The sequence below is a fragment of the Ictalurus punctatus genome, chromosome 8, assembly GCF_001660625.3.
Source record: "Ictalurus punctatus breed USDA103 chromosome 8, Coco_2.0, whole genome shotgun sequence".
NCBI classification, from domain to species: Eukaryota; Metazoa; Chordata; class Actinopteri; order Siluriformes; family Ictaluridae; genus Ictalurus; species Ictalurus punctatus.
The window spans coordinates 15595006-15615312 of NC_030423.2; the positions used below are offsets into that span (position 1 = coordinate 15595006).

The 20307-nt window shown below is 40.8% G+C and overlaps 1 protein-coding gene across 1 annotated transcript; it reads left to right on the forward strand.

Annotated features, from left to right (window-relative positions):
- The first annotated feature begins 9614 nt into the window (after positions 1–9614).
- LOC128633499 (PH and SEC7 domain-containing protein 2) lies at positions 9615–18231 on the forward strand. The gene is made up of 3 exons (XM_053682363.1): positions 9615–9789; positions 15732–16179; positions 17535–18231. Exons 2-3 carry the CDS (start codon positions 15788–15790, stop codon positions 18229–18231), a joined length of 1089 nt encoding a protein of 362 aa, XP_053538338.1. The 5' UTR covers positions 9615–9789; positions 15732–15787.
- The last annotated feature ends 2076 nt before the right edge of the window (positions 18232–20307 follow it).

A 20307-nucleotide genomic window follows, 5' to 3' on the forward strand; every position in this document is an offset into this window, starting at 1 on the left:
CGTTGTGAACGGTCTGTTTTATGTCTGGTTTTCCTCCAGACTTAAATACCTGGGAGTTCTACAGACTAGTCTGTATAATATTTCCTGCAAATATTAGTAACATCCCGATAATACTGATTGACAGTATTATTAGACAGACATCTTTATCCAGAGTGACTTACATTTATACAGCTGAGCAGTTGAGGGCATTGCTCAAGGGCCTAACAGTGGCAGCTTGATGGTGCTTGAATTCCTGACCTTCCAAGCAATAGTCCAGCATCTTAACCACTGAGCTACCACTTCCAACATTGCTTATTTACAATACCATATCTCATCATTATACATACACATTAAACTATCCTCACTAAGCAGGGTCAATATAAACAAACGTATATAAACAGACATGTTTGAGCAATTAACCTAGAAGCTGCATATATGGAATTCTGACCAGATTTAAGAATTATCATGTGTCAGAATATGCATATATTGTTTAACACAATTCTTCCATGGGGCAGTGGGGCATGGAGTATTAATTGTTAGCACGTTTGCCTCTAACCTCCGGGGTTGGAGGTTTGAATCACAGTGTATGTGGAGTTCACATGTTCTCCCTGTGCTTCAGGGGCTTCCTCTGGCTTCCTCTGGCTTCCTCCTCAGTCCAATGACATGCATTGTATGTTGATTGGTGATTCTAAATTGTCCATAGTGTGTGAATGGGTGTGTGAGTGTGATTGTGTGATGAGCTGGCACCCCTTACAGGGTGTCCCCCACCTTGTTCCCCAAGTTCCCTGAGTGCCCCAAGCTCCCCCTGTGACCCTGTGTAGGATAATCTGTATGGAAAATAGATGGATGGATGGATCGGCAATTAAAGATTAAAGGGCTTAAAGATCTACTCCCTTTCATTCTTGACTGCCAGTATGGAGAAGAGTATGTGTCAGCATTCAGTTCATCAGTGCATTGCAGTAGTGGCACACTTAAATGCAATCACTATCTACTCACAGCCATAGCCCATTTTTGGGGGTGTGGGTGTAAACAAAATAATTTTCTGGGAGGTGGTTTATGTCATATTGCTTGTTAATTAAAAAAGCCTATTGTATTAGCATTCAGGTGTTCTGGCATAGGAAGTGCTTGAATGTGTTTTTGGGTGTGAGTTTAGTGGAAATACTGAATGAAGGTGCTATATTTGAATATTTTGAGTATAAGAAATACAACAAAGTACAATTGATTTCAATCACAATCACTGACTATACCTTTAATTCTCAAGTAGAACTGGGTTTTTAGTAAAGGAAGGTTGTAGGATGTTCCCTTGGTCCTTTCCAAGAACATTTTGATTCCAAGGGTGGTATACGCTTAAATGCCTAAACTGACAGTTGTTTAGTCTTGCTGTAATAGAGCATGCTGGAGCAAGGAGCTTTTCCCCAGCTGTACAATTCAGACTGATATGATATGGTGCTTTGGTAGGATAGAGAGATTTGCAATTTTGCGTGTCATAGCTAGTTAATGAGGTCTCCACATCCCCCTCCCCCTCTGTGGCTCCTGTGCCAACCTGACAGCCTGTAAACACCAGTGGGGCTACGTCCAGATATGCGTGTGTGTGTGTGTGTGTGTGTGTGTGTGTGTGTGTGTGTGTGTGTGTGTGTGTGTGTGTGTACACGCACACAGCTTTTTCAGCTACCAGCTGGCAAGGTCAACATTCACCAGTTAATCTCTCTCCATCTCTGCCTGTGTTTAGTGCTTTCTCTCTCGCACCTTCTTTCACTCTCCTCCAATTTCCTTCAGTCTCCTGAGCTTCAGTGTGTCTACTTCAATGTCTTCTTTTTAGTATCTTCTATCCAACCCACACACAGTGACAAATTAATGGAAAAAGGAAAGTGTTTTAGTGAGGTGTCGGGTCACCATGGGCCACAGCTTTTAATGCACCTTGGCACTGATTCTACAGTCTCTCAAACTGTACTGCAGAGTTGAAAACTATTCTTCCAAAAGATATTCCCTCAATTGGTGTTTTGAGGATAGTGGTAGAGAGCATGGTCCAAAATGTTGCTCCAAAATCTCCCATCATTGTTCAGCTAGATTTGAGATCTGGTGACTGGAAAGGAGATAACGTATGAGTTGCATTATTTTCATCGTCATCAAATTATACAATGAGCCCTCGTGCCTTGTGGATGGAGGCGGGGTTATTCTAAAAGACAACTCCCATCAGGATAGAAACTGAATGATTCAACATGGGTATGGGCATTTGAAACACATTTTGATAATTTGGTCCAGGTTGTGCTCAATTCAATCCTACTGTGTTAACCATGTAACTATTTTAAGGCCTTTTTCTTTAATTATGTGATGCTAATTTTTCTGGGATTAAAATACAAACCATGACTTAGTGTGGAATCCATCGATCCATCCATCCATTTTCCATACTGCTTATCCTACACAGGGTTGCAAGGAGCATGGAGACTATCCCAGGGCACTCATGGCAGGAGGCAGAGGATAGCCTGGGCAGGGTGTCAGCCCATCGCAGGCCACATCACACATACATTCCCGCACTATGGACAATTTAGAGATGTAAATCGGTTTACAATGCATGTCTTTGGACTTAGGGAGGAAACTGGCATACCCGGAGGAAACCCCCAAAGCATAGGGATAACATGTAAGCTCCATGTACAAGATGGAGCTTGCAGGTGGAAGAGGGATTCAAACCCCCAACTCTGGAGATGCAAGGCAAACATGCTAACCACTAAGCTATCATGCCCATAAAAAGCATTATTTAAATAAATTTTAAAAATTGGATAGAGCACATATTTTAAGAAGAACAGGAGAATAAATGCTCTAGAAAAGGGAACCCCATGGACTGCAACCATACACACACACACAGGTTTACCTGCATGTCACAGTGTACAGTGTAATAACTCACCTATCAGAACAATAAGTCAGCAGAAGAAGGTGGCAAGAAGAGGTGATAATAAGTCTGTTAAATGATATAAGAACTTGTGATTCTCACCCTCTCTCTCTCTCTCTCTCTCTCTCTCTCTCTCTCTCTCTCTCATCAGGCAGGATTTAATTACATAGATAGGTCTATGTGTCAGACATGCTTATTCTTATTCTTGATAATAACTATTGCTGACTGGCTAATTATTGGACACGCACAGACTCTGTGCTGTCTCTCCCAGTGCTGGGACTCTGCTGGATATTGTTGTTCCTGTTCTGCTCAGCTGAGGATTTCTGTTTTTGCTTCTCTATTTCACCATCTCAGGTGGCATGTGACATCTTTATCATTATGTGTCGAATATTAGGCAAGGGGATGGAAGCTTGCTGACAGAATTTGCGTATGTCACAGCTTGGAAACTGAACGCACTAGTAATGTCCTTCAGGCTGTCTGGCTGTCTTCACATCTCTCCATGCCTCCCACTCTTTCTCTCACAATTGCTTTTTCTCACTCTTTTTATTTATACCTGTTTATCTGTCTAAATAGTATGTATATACACTTGGAGCTTCATAGGTAAATACATGCTCTTTTATGCTTCTTCAAAGGCAGGGGATGTTTAAGTAGACACAAAGGTAAGAGGGTGAACCAGAGCAATTAGCATTCCTAGAATTTTCCTTTTCTTATTCCAGCTAAGTCAGCAGTCTGGGTGACTCCAACATGAGCACACAGACACACATGCTTCACACATGTATGTAGTGCACACAAACATGGTCATGCATACACTGACTGTGAGCACACACATTTAGTCACTGGTTCATGCACACACACAGAAACAGATGCTGCACAAAAATATAAGATGCAAATAAAAAATTAATACAAATTGCATTAGCCTTGACTAGGTTATGTGTGGTGATGTGAGCAGCCTATAAGCAATCTATGAATGATAAGGAGCCTTTGTCTGGTTTCTTTCCTCTATTGCAAGTGTCTGACCTTTAATTGTGGCATTGCTATCATTGCTTATTATAAATAAAATGCTTCTAAATTCTAAATATTAAACTAGGGTTTTAAAGGGTTTTAATTTCTGTAAGTCTGATTAGATTTGCTTTGACTTTAAGATCTTTTGTATTTCAACATATAGGCGCACAGTTTAAAATCTATACCAAGGGATAATCTTCAGTTTGGCATGTTATTGTCTGCCATGTACAATAAAGTAGGCTAAGTACCTTAACATATAAAATGAATACACACACACTGACATTTGCTGAAGGCATTATCCTCCTGTCAGTAGACAGTTAAAGGTTAGTGTGTGTGACAGGTTTCTGAGCTGAGTGAAGACTGTTCAGTGTCTCCCTTCCCCCCACCATCCAGCACTCTGTCCTGTCTCTCCTCCCCATGTAAACATGAATACCAACCAGCCACCTCATCCGTCCATCCAATACGATACACCCCAGAGCTCCCCTGTTCCCCAAATCCTGCTCGTCTACAGCAATGTGCTACCCTCCCTTCTTTTATTTCTCTAATGCCAAATTGGCCTGAGGACATAACGGAGCAACTGCACTGCTCTCTCCATTCCTGTTGCTGGAGTTGTCCCACTCAGAACCAATTCCATCACATGGACTCCGCTCATTCTGGGATTCTACACATTTTCTAAGCAGGACATTTCCAAATGTCTCACCCACAACCATTCTATGTTAGGTAAAAGTTGATAATCAGCACTCTGACCATTTTCCATCTCTTACTAATATAAGTTTGCAGTTCTGAGTGTGATTCATTAAGCCTTCATTCAACTGACAAAAAGATAGAGAGACCCACCTATAGGCATAAGAGGTATCGGGGTAACAAAGTTATCATTTTTAGATGTTTGATTCCTAATTAAAGGAATATTTCATTGTGTTTAACCTAATGCCTACCTACTACATCCGCAGTTCATGTGTGGCTACCAAGAATGAGAATTTTGACACATTTCCCTGCACTCAAAAATGAAAACCTCTGACTCAATAATGGATACCATTGGGCAGTGGTTGGCATGGTGGCTTAGTGGTTAGCATGCTTACCTCACAACTCCAGGGCTGAGGGTTCGATTCCTGCCACTGCCCCACATGTGTGGAGTTTGCATGTTCTCTCCCTGCTTCAGGGGTTTCCTCCAGGTTCTCTGGTTTACTCCCCCACTCCAAAGATATACTTTGTAGGCTGATTGGCATGTCCAAAAAAGTGTCTGTAGTATGTGATTGTGCGCTGCAGTGGATTGGCACCCTGTCCCAGGTGTCGCCTGCCTTGTGCCCCGTTCCCCAGTAAGGATAAGTGGTACAGAAAATGGAGGGATGGATTTTTGTTGACACCATCAAGAGTCAAATATTATTGTTTTATTTTTGTTTTGTTTTTTGGAAGAATGTGCTCATGATATCTTCAGCCAAGTTATTTGTAAATTAAGGTATATTTGCCCATCCATCCTCAGTAACTGCTTTATCCTTTTTGTGGCTATGGTGAACCTTGTGAACCCTAGGACTCTGGGAATACACACTGATTGGGATGCCAGTTCATCGCAGGGAAAATTAAGATTACATTTTTACTCGTCTATATTCAAACTACTTATACAAAAGGGAGAGTTTTGGTAGGTCAAAACAGAGATTTGCCTCATGGTGGTATAGGGATATGACAAAACATTCAGGAAAGTGTAAGTATCTCTTAAGTGATGCTTTTGTGTTGAAAAATGGGATAAAACTACTTAAGAACTGCTTTAATAAGACTCTCCCTCATGTTTGTCTCCCAACTTTAATTGTCCAATGATTATTGCTTTGAGTTTGTATTATACAGTATTGTCATTTGTGTAGTGCATTTATCCAAAAACTGCCCTTAGGCATCTACTATAAATGTATTAATTGGGCAATTGGGTTTTCTGTGCATTTCTCAGTTCAGAGAAACATGATGATATTCTTGTTTGCTGTAATCACATTACATTATATGGGGCAGATAGCGATGAGGTTGAAACAAGTTGGAGTATTTCTTTAATACCATTGTATCTAACGGCAGCTGTTTTAAATATTCGACAAATGGTAAATATGAAATGGTAGATTTAGGAAACTCATAGAGTTATTATCTTAGATGCCATAATTCATTTTCTCTTAGAGTGAATGAATGCACATGAACAATCATGTACCATTTGTGTTGTTCCATTAACAAGTCCATTTAGGTAGTGTCCCAGTGTTTTCATACTCTCAGGCCTCCATCCTGCCCTCAAGCCCTCCACAGAGCTGCTTACTTAACCCTCCCACCACCACCACCATCTCTATCTCAGTTATCTGTCTCTGTCTCTTCAACACACCCATCCATCTATCCGTTGTTTATATTAATCCACCCTGTGTCCATTCATCACTCACACTTGCATCCATCCATCCCTTTTCCCAATACACCACTGAGGTTTTTTAAGCTTTCTTAAATCATCCTTGCATCGGTGAATCAATTGATCCATTAAGCCAACCATATATAAGTTCTAATCATGATTCTGTATTTTCACTTTTTAAACCTCTCTGTCCTGCTGATTTTTCACTTACACATGCTAGCATTTATTTTGTATCATTATATTTTCTCTTCTCTGATACCATCCATCCTATCAGAAAGCAGGCTACCCCCAATCACACTTCTCATTTCCACCCTCCCCCTCTTATAATCTATTCCTGTGTTCCTCCTCTCTCCAACGCACCCAATATCCAATGTCCATCAACCAGTAAACCAAGGTTTTCCTCAGCTATCCCTACCCCCCAATCTTTCTCTCATGGGATGGGATACGCAGATAGTGAGAAAAGGGATGCTTAATGAATAAGTGATTACGATTGACATGGTTGCACTCAGCATCTGGGGGTCTGCTCTGGCCTTGCTGTCTTTTTTTTAGTTGTTGGCCTCTGAACCGCTCGCACTTTACTCTCCCTGTCTATTTCACACAACAATATGGCCATTGCTACTTATCATTTCAACCTCAGGTCCCTGAGGCATCATTATTAGGAACATAAGGCTTTAGTCCTAACTGATATGCTAAGTTATTTCTCAGGCTTTGGGGCAATGTAGAGTTGAAACACATTTATGAAAAATAATTTCTTATAAAAATATGTTCAGATTGTATTTACAAAACCTGATGAACTGAATGAACTTTGGCATTTACTGTGTTTAGCTCTGTTCATAGCCATGTTCAATTATGATAGTCTCGGCATCAAGGACATCATACACACGGTCTTTCCTGGCTGGTGGGTTTCTGAAATGGAAAAAAACACTGATTATTTTGCAAGCTAAATAATCTCAATGCAAATCAATCTCAATCATATTTGCACGTTTTAAAGAATTCACCCATTCTACGGAATACACACAATACTGTCTGACTAGCTTATTGTATTTATCATGCTAATAGCACTTATACCCCCCACATTCCAGAACATTATCACCTGTCCCTAATGCAGCAAGCAGATATTTGGGTAAACAAACAAAGCCCAGAAAAGAAAACAGGACCAGTTATGTATTTTATAAATGATAAGATATAGATAGTTTCAAATGCTGCTACAATACTAATGCTTTCAAATTCTTAAAATAATTTATTCCTTAATTCAACTTGAACTTGTAATTTAATAAGCAATTAATTTTGATTGAAACTTATAATGGTAACAAAGAAGACATTTTAAACTTGTGAATGATCAAAAACAGTATGTTTCTATTAGTATTATTTTCACATGGAACAGGTGAGAAGTACAATTCCTTCATGTAATGTGCAAGGTGTATAGGCAAATTTCGCTACCTCTTTCACCCAGTGTTGTAAAATTACAATATTAACATAACAAGCTGAAAATCTAATATGATCAAAGCATTCATCGTACCTTAATATCTGCATGATCTAGACATATTACTACTCACAGAAAAAAACAATATGATGTGCTTCAAGGCAAGTTCGCAGGATGTGTGAGTTCATGGCCAGGTGACCAGGCCTATTTACAAAATCTACTATCCAATAGCATTGCAAGGCTGAACAATAGGACTTATTAATTGTGCAAATGTAGTTTTAGAGAAAAAAAAACGTGCAAATTTATTTTAGTAGAGCTAAAATTTATGGTGTAATATTACAACAGTGGGCCTCACAAGGCTAACTGAATGCTAACAGCTGGCTGCCAAAATAAACTACCTCGATAAATGCAAAGTGTGCAGTGTTACAGTTTAGATTTGTTAGGAATTTGAAACTCTCTGATTCTAAAACGTCACCATATGATGTGACAAATAAATGATTCTAGAGAAATGTAGTGATGAATCTTTTAGTGGAAAGTAGATATTTTTTGTCTTTAGAAGAGTAAGTAAAAAGTCAAAATCATTAGATCAAAGAAAAACTCAAGCGGAGTGCAAATACTTTAAATACAGATTTATTTGTAAGTACATTAACAATGTATTTGTACTAAGTTGCTTTTCACCTCCAGTGTTATGTTAGTGATAGTAAAAATATAACTGGCATACCATTGGATTGGCCAACTTAATTCAGGGCAGGCTAGCCCATTCATGGATATTTTAGGTTGTGGTTCTCAAATTAGGGTATGGAGAAGCCATGGGTCTGTGAGCCATAGAAATAAAATGCATTTTTTGTTACAGTTTGATCAATTTATTGTATTTTCTATTGGGTTGTTATAGTTATTAGTTGATTTGACTGCTCAGTTGAATTGGGTTTAATCCAAACATTAATAACTCAAAAAGAAGTTAATATCAGCTTGATTCTGATGACAGTTTTAATAGAAATGTGGGTTGGGAGTAATAAATTTCCAATAAAACAGCTTTATGCCTCCACTAAATAGAAAAAAATATTATTGTGGAAAATAATAAGCCTAATATTTGAATAGTTGGATGATGGCTTGGGGCACAGTGGCTTAGTGGTTAGCACATTTGCCTCCCACCTCTGGGGTTGGGGGTTTGAATCATGCCTATGCCCAGTGTTCATTCTCCCCATGCTTTGGGAGTTTCCCCCTGGTAATCTCGTTTCCTCCCCAAGTCCAAAGACATGTGTTGTAGGCTGATTTCCAAATTGTCCGTGGTGCATGTGATTGTACCCTGCAATGGGTTGGCATCCCTCTGGTGTCCCTGTCTTGTTCCCTGGGATAGGCTCCACACTTCCCCAAAACCCTGTGTAGGATAAGTGGTACAGAAAATGGATTGTTGTAGGAAATGTAAATAGCCTAATATTTGAATAGTTGGATTTTGTTCATGAAACCGAGGGAATTTATTTCACATATTCACATAATTTATTTAACAAATTCCGTATAATTTATTTCACAGTTAAAGGTTCCCGGCTACAAAAAGTTTGCGACACTTTGGGCAACGGGCATCTATCGTGAGTCCGAGGGGTTCTCATATGGTGCAGGTTGATGTACCCACGTCTTGTTATTTGACGTGCTTCTTTCACTTTAGATATGCCCACTTGACTGAAATGCATGCTGAAGTACAGTAATACAATGCATAAATATTCTATTGAAGCCACGAACTGTGGCTTGTAATATATTGGAAGAGATGGAGAGCAACAGGGCCAAAAACATCAGTCTCCTCTCAGCTTCTCAAGCAGCGCAATGGAAAGACCGCTACACATACACTCACACAGAACACACACACACACACACACACACACGCGCAGATCCCAATCAGCCGATCGCAGTCTTGCTCATGTGTAGTGTCTGAGCGCGAGCGCGTGCGCGTGTTGTGTGTTGTAACTGTGCGCGTGGGTGAGCGCTCTGAATTATACTAGCGCGTCTCTCACACGGAGACAGTGGGACAGCTCTGGATCGGAGATCTGAGAAAGGGATATCATCTATCTTATATCTTATGCGTGAGGACGGAATACTCGCTGCAAAAAGAGACACGTTTCATCTGGTCGCATTTTGCCGGTGAGCAACAATGATTTATACTCGTTTGAGTACCTCGCTATTCTCACAAATGCTTCGGGTTAAAAAAAAAAAAAAAAAAGAAAAAGAAAAAAAAAGAGAGAGAGAGAAAAGAAAAAGAATAGACGAACGATCATGATCATAGTGCATGGGGTATTCAATTGCATTTCAGGATAAACCAATTGAGCGATGTTTTTCTTTTTGGGATGACTCCTCAACCCGTGCATTAACGTTAACTGAGCCTACACAATATTATGCTATAGCCTATTCGCTTGTACTGGCAGTTTTTTTTAGACCCCCTCGTGTATCAATGCACTGCATCAATATGCAGTGTGCTCTCCAGTCAGGTCGGTCGTTTTCTCTCTTGGTAACGGTTAAGAAAGCAGTGCCTGATTAAGATGGGGGACGAGGCTCCGTTAATAAAAGCCTCTCCGGCTCTATTTTGGAGAGGAAGAAGCGGCGGCCGCAGTGAGAGCCCAGTGTCCCCCAGCCATGCTGTTGTCATGGTTACTGCGCCGGGAGGCTGGGAGAACATGGCTGCGTCTCAGCCGTGGACAACCTGCGCGTTTTGAGCGCATTTTACTCCACTGATGCTTGACACTAGAGTTCAGTGTGTGTTCAGACCGACGGTATATCTGTCGCTCCCCCCCCCTCACACACACACACGCACACGCACACACACAAACAGAAGGATGCACTATGCCAGAGTGCTGTATTGTTTTTCGGCTCAGCCCTGAGGTGAGGTGAGCTGGTCTGAACAGGTGTGCAGCAGACACCATTTCACGCTAATTGTAAGGTAGACTGAGTCACAACGCCGGCTTCCAGCATGTTCCAAATGATCATCCACCGTCTCCTATAAACAGTCTTTAACCTAATATCAGGCTCTGTGCTGTTACAGGCGTGGAAAACCCAACGCGTGTCCTAAAAAGTGTCCATTGTTCAGTGTTTATTTAGCACGCCATTGTTAGACTGACTGCGTCCCTGTCGGTTAATTCAGCGAAATGAAGGCGTGAGACAGACAGCGCAGCGCCAGACGAGACACCGGCCCACCAAAAAGACACTTTCTCTTTTTTATCTCCTCCTCCTCCTCCTCCTCACGTGGCTTGACTAAGGGAAAGCCTTAACAATAAGATTTATCCCCGTAAATGATTTAGGGGAAGACGCTGAATGGGAGACGACATCGATACAGCACGAGGTTTGACCTTGAAGTGACAGTACGAGGTGATTTAAGGCCAGTTTTGCACGGCCCGCTGCTTCCCACTCGCTCGTTAGTCTCCAGACATGTCAGAACTGAATGAAAATACTACCTGTACCAACAATGAATACCTAAGTTCTGTTCTAGAAAGATATTCCACATTCACCATATCTACTGTAAATTATATAATGCATGCTGAAAGTGATATAATGCACTACAACTAGTGTATGTGGTTAATGCCAAGACCTGGCCTTGCGGGCTTTCGTGTGTGTGTGTGTATGTGTCTGGCTGCTGGCGTCTTCTTCAGACTGAAAGGGGTTAGTGGGTCATGACAGAGTATGAGAATCCAGATTACATGCACTACATACAGAGAGGCAGAGAGGAATGGTGAGGTGTGCATGCTGACATGTGCATCCTGAGCATCCCATATTTCAGCCCAATTGAGCTGTCTGACTGTGTCACGCTTTTTTTTTTTTTTTTTTTTTTTTAGGGGGGTGTATAACCCCATATGACCTCCAGTGAGACAAAACTCCACATTGTCACATTGTAAGTAGAAGGAGATTGAGCTAATTAGCAAGCCCCTGTTTGCCAACTTGGGCCTTTTCCTTACATCATCAAACTACCATGAAGCCTAAATTTGATGGGAAAATGTTATAGTAGTTTGTCCTGCTCACTGTTACACTGATTATTGTTTTGTATATACAGTTGAGTTCCTAAAATTTTGAGCAGGATAATTGGTGTAAATTGTTATTATTTTGTCTTCTGGGAGACATGTAAATATCTTATCTAACTTTGAATGGCAGTACTAAATGGAAAAAAAAATCTTTGAACAAAATAATAACAATTTTCACACGATCATCCTGTTCTAAAGTTTACACCCCCAGGCTCTTAATGTAGTGTGTTACCTTCCTGAGCATCAGTGAATGTTTGCATCTTTTGTAATAGTTGTGTACGAGTCCCTCAGTTGTACTGTGTGATCAAGTCTTGCTTTGGTATTGGTGATCCCTTTTTTATTCGCGAGAAGTCCATTTGGTCCAGAATGCTTTATGCTCTGGGACTCTTTTGTTGTGCGTTGTCATTGCATAGCATAATTCTGCATACTGAGCTCCATCCCCAAGGAAATGGCACTTTGCTTTAATACAATCAATAAGGTGCCTAAAGAAAATGTTAGTGGGCAAAATGAAGACATGAAGGGAATGAGGGAGCCTGGAGAGAACACAAAGCATGCAATACACGGCATTTTTCAAGCCCATCATTGCACGTTTTCAGAAGTATTGGACACGTATGACTTCAGCACCTCAACATACTCAGAGGAGCCATATCACTATGAGACATTTATTATTGCATGATCATGTCATACTTCCTACCACTTCAGGGACCCTTGGCCAGAGATAGCACATAGCACAGCTGATGATACCAATGCTACATATATAATCTACCTACAAATATATATAGTCACCAGCCACGTTATTAGGAATATCTGTGGACCTACTCATTGATGCAAATCAGCCAATCATGTAGCAGTAGCACAGTGCATATAATAATGCACATACAGGTCAAGAGCTTCAGTTAATGTTCATATTGAACATCAGAATGTGGAAAAATGTAATCTCAGTGACTTTAACCATGGCATGGTTATCTGTGCCAGATGGGCTATAATAATAATAATAATAATAATAATAATAATAATAATAATAATAATAATAATAGGTTTATTTTTTATAGTGCCTTTACACACACTCAAGGTAGCTTTACAATGAGAAAGCACTTATAGCACAGCAAGAGAAAAAAAAACAGTCACAGTTAAGAGACACAGAAACATTGGACAAAGAGATTTTAAAATAGGTTTTGTGTTGTTTTTTAAACTCTTGTACAGAGGTTACGGGGGGATTGTGGGATAGAGTCCCAAAGTGAAGGGGCTACTCTGCAGAAAGCCTTAACACCGAGTGAGGACAACGTGTAACGTGGAATGAATATTAGGCCAGTATCAGATGACCTGAGAGAGCTTGATGGAGTGTAGGGACGGACGAGATCAGCAATGTATGAGGGAGCTAGACCATTTAGGGCTTTAAAAGTGATAAGGAGAACTTTATATTGGATCCGATATGAAACAGGTAACCTGTGTAACCTGCGCAGGACAGGAGTGATGTGTGATGATTTCTTTGAATGAGAGAGAAACACGGCTGCTGAATTCTGGATGTATTTCAATTTATTGATTGTTTTAGTAGGAAGGCCAGAAAAGAGAGTATTACAATAATCAAGCAGATAACTGATGAAGGCATGATTTGCATATTTCAGAAACTGTTGATCTCCTGGGATTTTCATGTTCAACTGTGTCTAGGGTTTGCACAGAATGATGGCAAAAACAAAAAACACAGAGTGAGCAGCAATTCGGTGGGCGGAAGCACCTTGTTGATAAGAGAGGTCCGAGGAGAATGGCCAGTCTGTTTCGAGCTGACATGACATTTATGGTTACTCAAATAGCAACTCTGAACAACCGTGGAGAGCAGAAAATCATCTCAAAACACACAACACTTGGAACCTTAAGGCGGATGGCCTACAACAGCAGAAGACAATATCAGGTTCCGATAAGGAAAAACATTGCCTGGTCTTTTTCCCATCTTCAGCTGTCAAGTTTCAGTATCAATTTATTGTGCACCTTCTTCTCAGTATAAGGTGTTCAAAATGAAGTAATAAAAGGATTAACAGCCTTATTAAACTTTATGAAGCCTTATTAGATATTTATAAATATATAGTGGCATTGTTTACAGTGCTTTGATAAAGATGTTGGAGTACAGTCAATCAGTAGGAGTGTTTGAGTTTGTGTATAAAACCCTGGAATTGTATGTTAGTGGGCAGTGTGTGTGTGTCATTGCTGGTATGTCGACAGTACAGACTGAGGGAGTGTGGTGGGTGGAAGGTTGACTGTAAGTAATTAAGGGTAATTGATCGTTCTTAAGGACCTGCTGTTCTGCTGACAGCACAGGAACTCAGTCTCGCAACTATACATATACATGGCAATAGGTCCATCATGCATAATGCTCAGATTAGAGAGATAACAAATTTCGATCAAATATGCCAATTCCACTGGACCATCATGGACCCCGAAACAGTCTATAGGACAGCTTCCTTGGTTTGCTTAAGTTTTCTCTTTTTGAACACAAAATAGCTTTTTCACTCATTTATCCTTTTCCCCTTGTCATTTTATCTATTAATCTTCATTTCTTGCTTAAATATTGTGCCAGAATAATCATTCAGTCTCTCTTTTCATCTCTCAGAGGAATGGTTAGTTTGTATCATTGATCTGAAGGCTGGTTTGTGGTTGTGTAGAAGTGAAAGCTGTATTCTGACTCCACGAACATCTGCCAGTGGCTCAGCACTGGGACTTTTAGTAATGCTCTAAATAACAGGCCGCCATGCTGCGGAAAATTAGCCTGCGTCTGTGTTTGGTGTGTGTGTACATGTATTTGTGCTTTCCAAGCCAAAAGCAGATTTGCTATTATAGTGAAGTTTGCTGATTAAATAAGTTTGTGTGTAAGTATGTGTGTGTGTCAGAGAGAGGATGAAAGTAAACCTTCAGAGTAAACATTAAATGTCGTATGGAATAATTTTTTTCCAGCGAGACTGTGCTGATCCTGTAATCTTTACTATAAAAACCAAAAGGGAAGGCGTTATAATACCGCAGAGACAACCTGCCGGCTCAAACAAACGTGTCACTTGGACACGCAGCACAAGCGTCGTGTGCTTGATTCAATCTACTTATCATAAAACTTCAATCATGCCACATATGTGCCAACAGAAAGGTATCACTAAATTTCAGATTCAATTCTATTTCTTGGTTAATGCAATGGAAGTTTCCACAAAGGGCCTGATTTGAACTGGAGCTGCAGTTTTATGACTGTTTGATCGAATTAGGTCTTAGGCTTTAGATATTCTTAAACTGCAGCATGTGCGTCAGAGCTGCAGCTTCTTTCTCACCCAAGCTGCAAGAAAGGAAAGGTGGGAAAATCTTCCTTCCTTCCTTCTTTCCTTCCTTCAGCTAATAAGAAAGAGTACAGCATCTTAAGCATGTAAGCCATTTATATGACCTGCTGTTCAAATCTCTTTCCCTTTCTTTCATAACAGATTCCTACTTGATTTATTCTGTCAACGGAGTCTACCAGACAAGCATAGTGCTGTACACACAGTCAAATTTAGTCCCTGATTCAGCTGCCACAGTGACTGTAATTGCCAGACTGAGCACTGCATGCTGTCATCTGATGAACTGTATTGGACAGAATGTGTCAGTTACATTGTACTTTTGCATACTCAAGGTCATAGTCAAGCTTAAATTATTATTATTTTTTAAAATATGCTATATGTGGAGATAAATGGAGAGGAGCCAACACTAAATGAACTGAAGTGCTTGTATGTAAATTTAGCTACTGTGTGTTTGAATGTATCACATTATACCCTCTCCTGTGTGGGACTCGATTATCAGACTTTTCAAAGTTTAAACTTCTCTTATGGTAAAGTTTAAGTGTGAAGTTCCAGTTCACTTCACTAGCACCCCAGTCTCTGAATAGATGAGACTCTATCTATTTTTAATTTGATATGGGGAGAATAACCACATACTTCTTTGTCCATTTGCCATCTTTAAATATTGTTTTTGTTGTCTACTTTTTCTTTTAAGCAAGCCGTGTTTTCATTTGCCCCAATCTGTATTCCTCATTAATCACCTTATATTCAAAGAATATTTCTCTCCTTACAGCTGTAACTTTTGACTCCTACCTGGACTGCCAGCTAACTGTGACTAAAGAGGCCACCATGAGCCAGGAGGGGCAGGATGACCCCCTCCACATAGACACCCCACCTCCAAATACACCACCAGAGCCACAGCAAGATACAGACAGCCCTGAGACTGTAAGTGTGGAAAAGGAGACAGAGGAGACTGGAATTCAGGAGGATGCTGCAGAGAACAGGGATGCAGGAGAGACAGAAACATTGTCAGGGGGAGCATGGCCAGATGAGATAAATAAGGATACACTGACTAATGGAGCTGAGGAGGAGGAGAGGAGAAAAGAGGAAGAGCAGGTCAAAGATGGTGCTGGGAAGAACGGGGAGACGGAACATAGCAATGGAGATATCGTTGAGTGTGCGGGCTGTGATGACCCCCTGCCTCAGTTAGAGAATTCAGCAGAACCAGAGCACGCTGTAAGGTTAGTAATCTAATTATGTATAGATTTATAGCAGCCTTACCACAGAACAGCTTTGGATTATCCTATAAAATACATTTCATTTGTACAAATTGTTCACACTCTCAGAAAAATATGATTGACTAAACTGGAGGTGCTGCAGCATATATTTTTATTGTAAATGGTATATTGGTATGGTATATGATTGTAAATCACAATGAACACTCTCTCTACCACTTGAGAAGATCGTAGCAGCACAAAGGTTTTAGGAAACTGTCTTATACCTTTCAAATAACTTTTTCAAGGTGTGTTCTTCCTTTAGTTAAAGGATCTAGTAGTTAATACTAGATAGAAGTAGTTAATCATGCACTGTAATTTACATAATTGGCCATTAAAGGTGTGACGAGTGATTTTTAATCAGAACATTTTGGGAATATTTGGTGACTTTCTCCTCACATTCTGAAAGCCATCAGTAAAATATCTGCTGAGATTGAAAAGGTCTCGGTGATGCCCCAGCCTCTGTAAAAGGGAGCAAACCAAATAGTGTGAACTAGCAACATCCAACTAATTAGGACAAGGAGTCATCTTTATTTGCATGTCAATTCAGAAAGCTCTACCTCTGGCACTAGTATTCAGCCGTAGGAGCCTATGTTTAGAATAGCCTATGTTTTGGGGTGTGGCTTTAGATGTTGTGTTTCAAAACAGCTATATTTAGTTACTCACTATAAAATCACTGCATATAACTTTAAGAACCACTGATGTCCCTTTAGATAGTATAACATACCTGTACTGTATCTTTGTGCCAAGGGAGACATATCGGACAGGAAGAGATAGAGGTCCTTTGAAGGTCAGCACTGTCAAAAGAACAAAGTTTCCTTCTCAAACCATATAATCAAGAAACCACAGATACAGTAACAATATAGACAGGAATGAAACAGTCTTATGCTAGTGGAGATATTTTGGGGCTGAACAGAAGTCAGGGAGCTATTACGTGTGTTTCAGTTAGAGCAGTGCGATATAGTCAGAGTTGAGCTGTAACACGTGTGTGAGAGGAAGGTGGAAGAAGATATTTTAGGGCTGAGTGGCAGGGGAGCTGTCCTGAATGAGGCTCTGCTCTGCTGGGATTCTGCTGCTCTTGATGCATGAGTATGACAGCAGCACAGCTAAAGATAGGAGACACACACACACACACACACACACACACACACACCTTCCTGCTTTGCCACTGCTGCCGTGTGACAGCCAGACGTTGCATCGTTTGCATAAGATGCTATGTAGTTCGAATTTCATGTAGCGTAGTGGACTTTCAGAAGGAATTTCAGGAGACATAGTGGATTATGATATGCTGATGTGCATGCTGACTGTGTGTATGAATGCAGTTTGGAGAACGGTACCAGAGAGGACAGCGAAGGACAGGAGGAAGAGCAGGACTGTGATAAAGAGCCAGGACAGGGGAACCTGGACACATTCAGTTCCACCTTCGAGCTTTCAGTCGAAGAGGCAGATGCAGAGATAGACGGAGAAGATGAGCCATTGAACCAGGACAGCTTCAGCTCAGCATTCGAGCGCATTGTTGAGCAGGTTGGCCAGTCCACATCAGTCCAGGAAGAGGAGGAGGAGGAGGAGGAGGACGGCGAGGACGAGCGCGACAGGACTAAAGAGAGCCAGGACGGCTTCAGCTCTACGTTCGAGCGCATCGTGGAGTCGGAGCTGCTGAGGGGCGGGACCTGCTACAGCAGCCTGGATTCACTGGACGTGCTGTCGCTCACGGACGAGACAGACAGCTGCGTGAGCTTCGAGGCACCGCTCACACCGCTCATCCAGCAGAGGGCACTGGCGGGGCCTGAGCCCCCGGAGCTGGAGCTGGAGACTGTGCAGGAGAGCGCTGAGACGCAGGAGGGGGAGGGAGATGGGGACGAAGCTGGATCAGACAGTCCCCTCCACACCTCCATCCCAGGCAGCAGGTCTGAAAATGTGCTGAGCCAGCCAGCGCAGTGGAGCATTCCCAATGGATTCCACAATGATCTGGCAGGCAACGTTCAAAAGACAGCAATCCTCCCCAGCTCTGTCAGGTAAGTGTGTGGTGTATGTGTGTGTGTGTGTGTGTGTGTGTGTGTGTGTGTGTGTTATGCCAGGTGTCCCTGCTGTCTTCAAAACAACAAACTAATTTAATGGTGACAGGACACCTGTGACACTAAATAGGGACTGGGACTAGTGATGGTGCTGGTTTCAGCTGACAGGAGGTAAGGGCCAATTCCTGGTGGCCATCTTGTCCAGTGGATAATAGGAACACACACAGTTGCACAGGTGCAATGAGCAAGGTTCTGGTTTTCTGGAAAAAAAGCACTGAATTGCAGAAAATTCAAAAATAACCCAAGTCATTCTAGACAAATAAATTGCTGTAATGAGTAATGTAGTAGTGGAGATCATAATTTCCTACTGCCACAGCCTATGGTATTTAAAGTATTGTACAAAAGCATTCATATTATTAAATAGAGTGTGATTAGGATGGATTTAGTCAGTATGCCCATTTAAACAAGAAGACAATCAACTACGTCATTTCATTTCAATAAATGTTCAAGCACATTTTAACTGTCCAGCCTGTTCATGCAACTGTATAAACACCACAGAAAACGTACTATTCTGGTAAATATGATGGAGCTTGTTCTCTAAACATCACATCACAGTAGTTTAACTTCCTTTTGAAGCACAAAGTGTAAAATATCATTAAATTATTAAAGAAATGGCCATGCTTGTGAATGAAACAATAGAATATCTAGTTTCTCTAGAAGCCGACATGGAAAAATTATTCTGTCCAGTATTTAAGGCTAAAAAGCATGAGTTAAATATTGCCAGTGTATATTGGGTTAGATCTCTACCCTATTTATTTAACAAGAGCCCCACCATATATCCGAATAACAAATGTTAATTGTCATAAAAATCATCATTCCTCACAACTCCATGCATTTAAAATGGCACTGAATTAAAATAACCTCTTTTGAGTGAACAATGATTTTAAAAAGAATTCCTTGATTTGCTAACCTTTCTGGATGTTGCACAATTGTGGCGCTAGCAAGAGCACTGCCACTTTTAGTGGTCAAACATGGTGCCTGCAATAAGTGCAGATACAAGCCTACTGCGACAGGAATCCCAGGTCCCCTTCCCTGTGAACGTTTTCAGTGGAGGATGAGCAGAAGACAGCACAGTTAATATGAATATGCTTGGAGGAGATCACTAACTGGCCTATTTCCCATAAATGAGCTCACAGTTGCTCGTAATTGGTTATTGTTGTCCTGATAGATAGGGTAGAGAGATATGCAATCCTTCCACCCAGAGAGAAGGCCCGTTATGTAGTCTTGGACAGCTGGCAACAGATGGCTATAAATATCATTATGTACCATTGTGCTTCTATAAGTCCATTGTTATCCATTGAAACAATTAACTGGATTTTACATTTTTTGTTGCAGTAGTTTCATTTACTCTCTGAATCCAGTTTCCCTTAAAATGGCTGAATGTTTCATTGAAGCAAGCAATCATTTAATTTCATTAGCAAAAAAAAATGAAAGATTATGATAGATATTGTGTATTATAAAAATGTTGTCATGCATCAAATGTGATATTTTTGCCTTGTCACCTACACCTAGAGGAATCTTGAATTTTTATTAGAAGAAAATCAGAAAACAATAAATAATAGAACAAAATTTCCCAGCTTTCCCAGTCCTATTTCTCCATCTGAAACATCCTGGTTCCATGGTGCCACCAAAGCTGTTACTGGAAAGCTGACATTTGTCCAATTCTGACCAGTAGATGGCATGCAGAGTCCAGTTACAGACAATGCCTATTTCATTTTCTGACCAAAGTGGTGAATTAGCTGGCATTGATTAAGCTATTAGATACAGATGATGTGTAGATGTAACATTCCTGAGACACACAGAGCTTTGTAAAACAATTGCTCTCACAGAATGGATAGAACATATGGTGGATATTTTCCATTTCATGAAATCCAACAGCACTAGAATACATATTGTAGTCCAACATTAGTGGACTTAATGTTCTCTCCTGCTGTTCTGGATCCGCTGCATTTGAGATGGAGGCTTCGGCTGGCTTTTCTCTGCCTGAATTTGACTCGGAGCCAGAAAGAAGGAGTGGAAA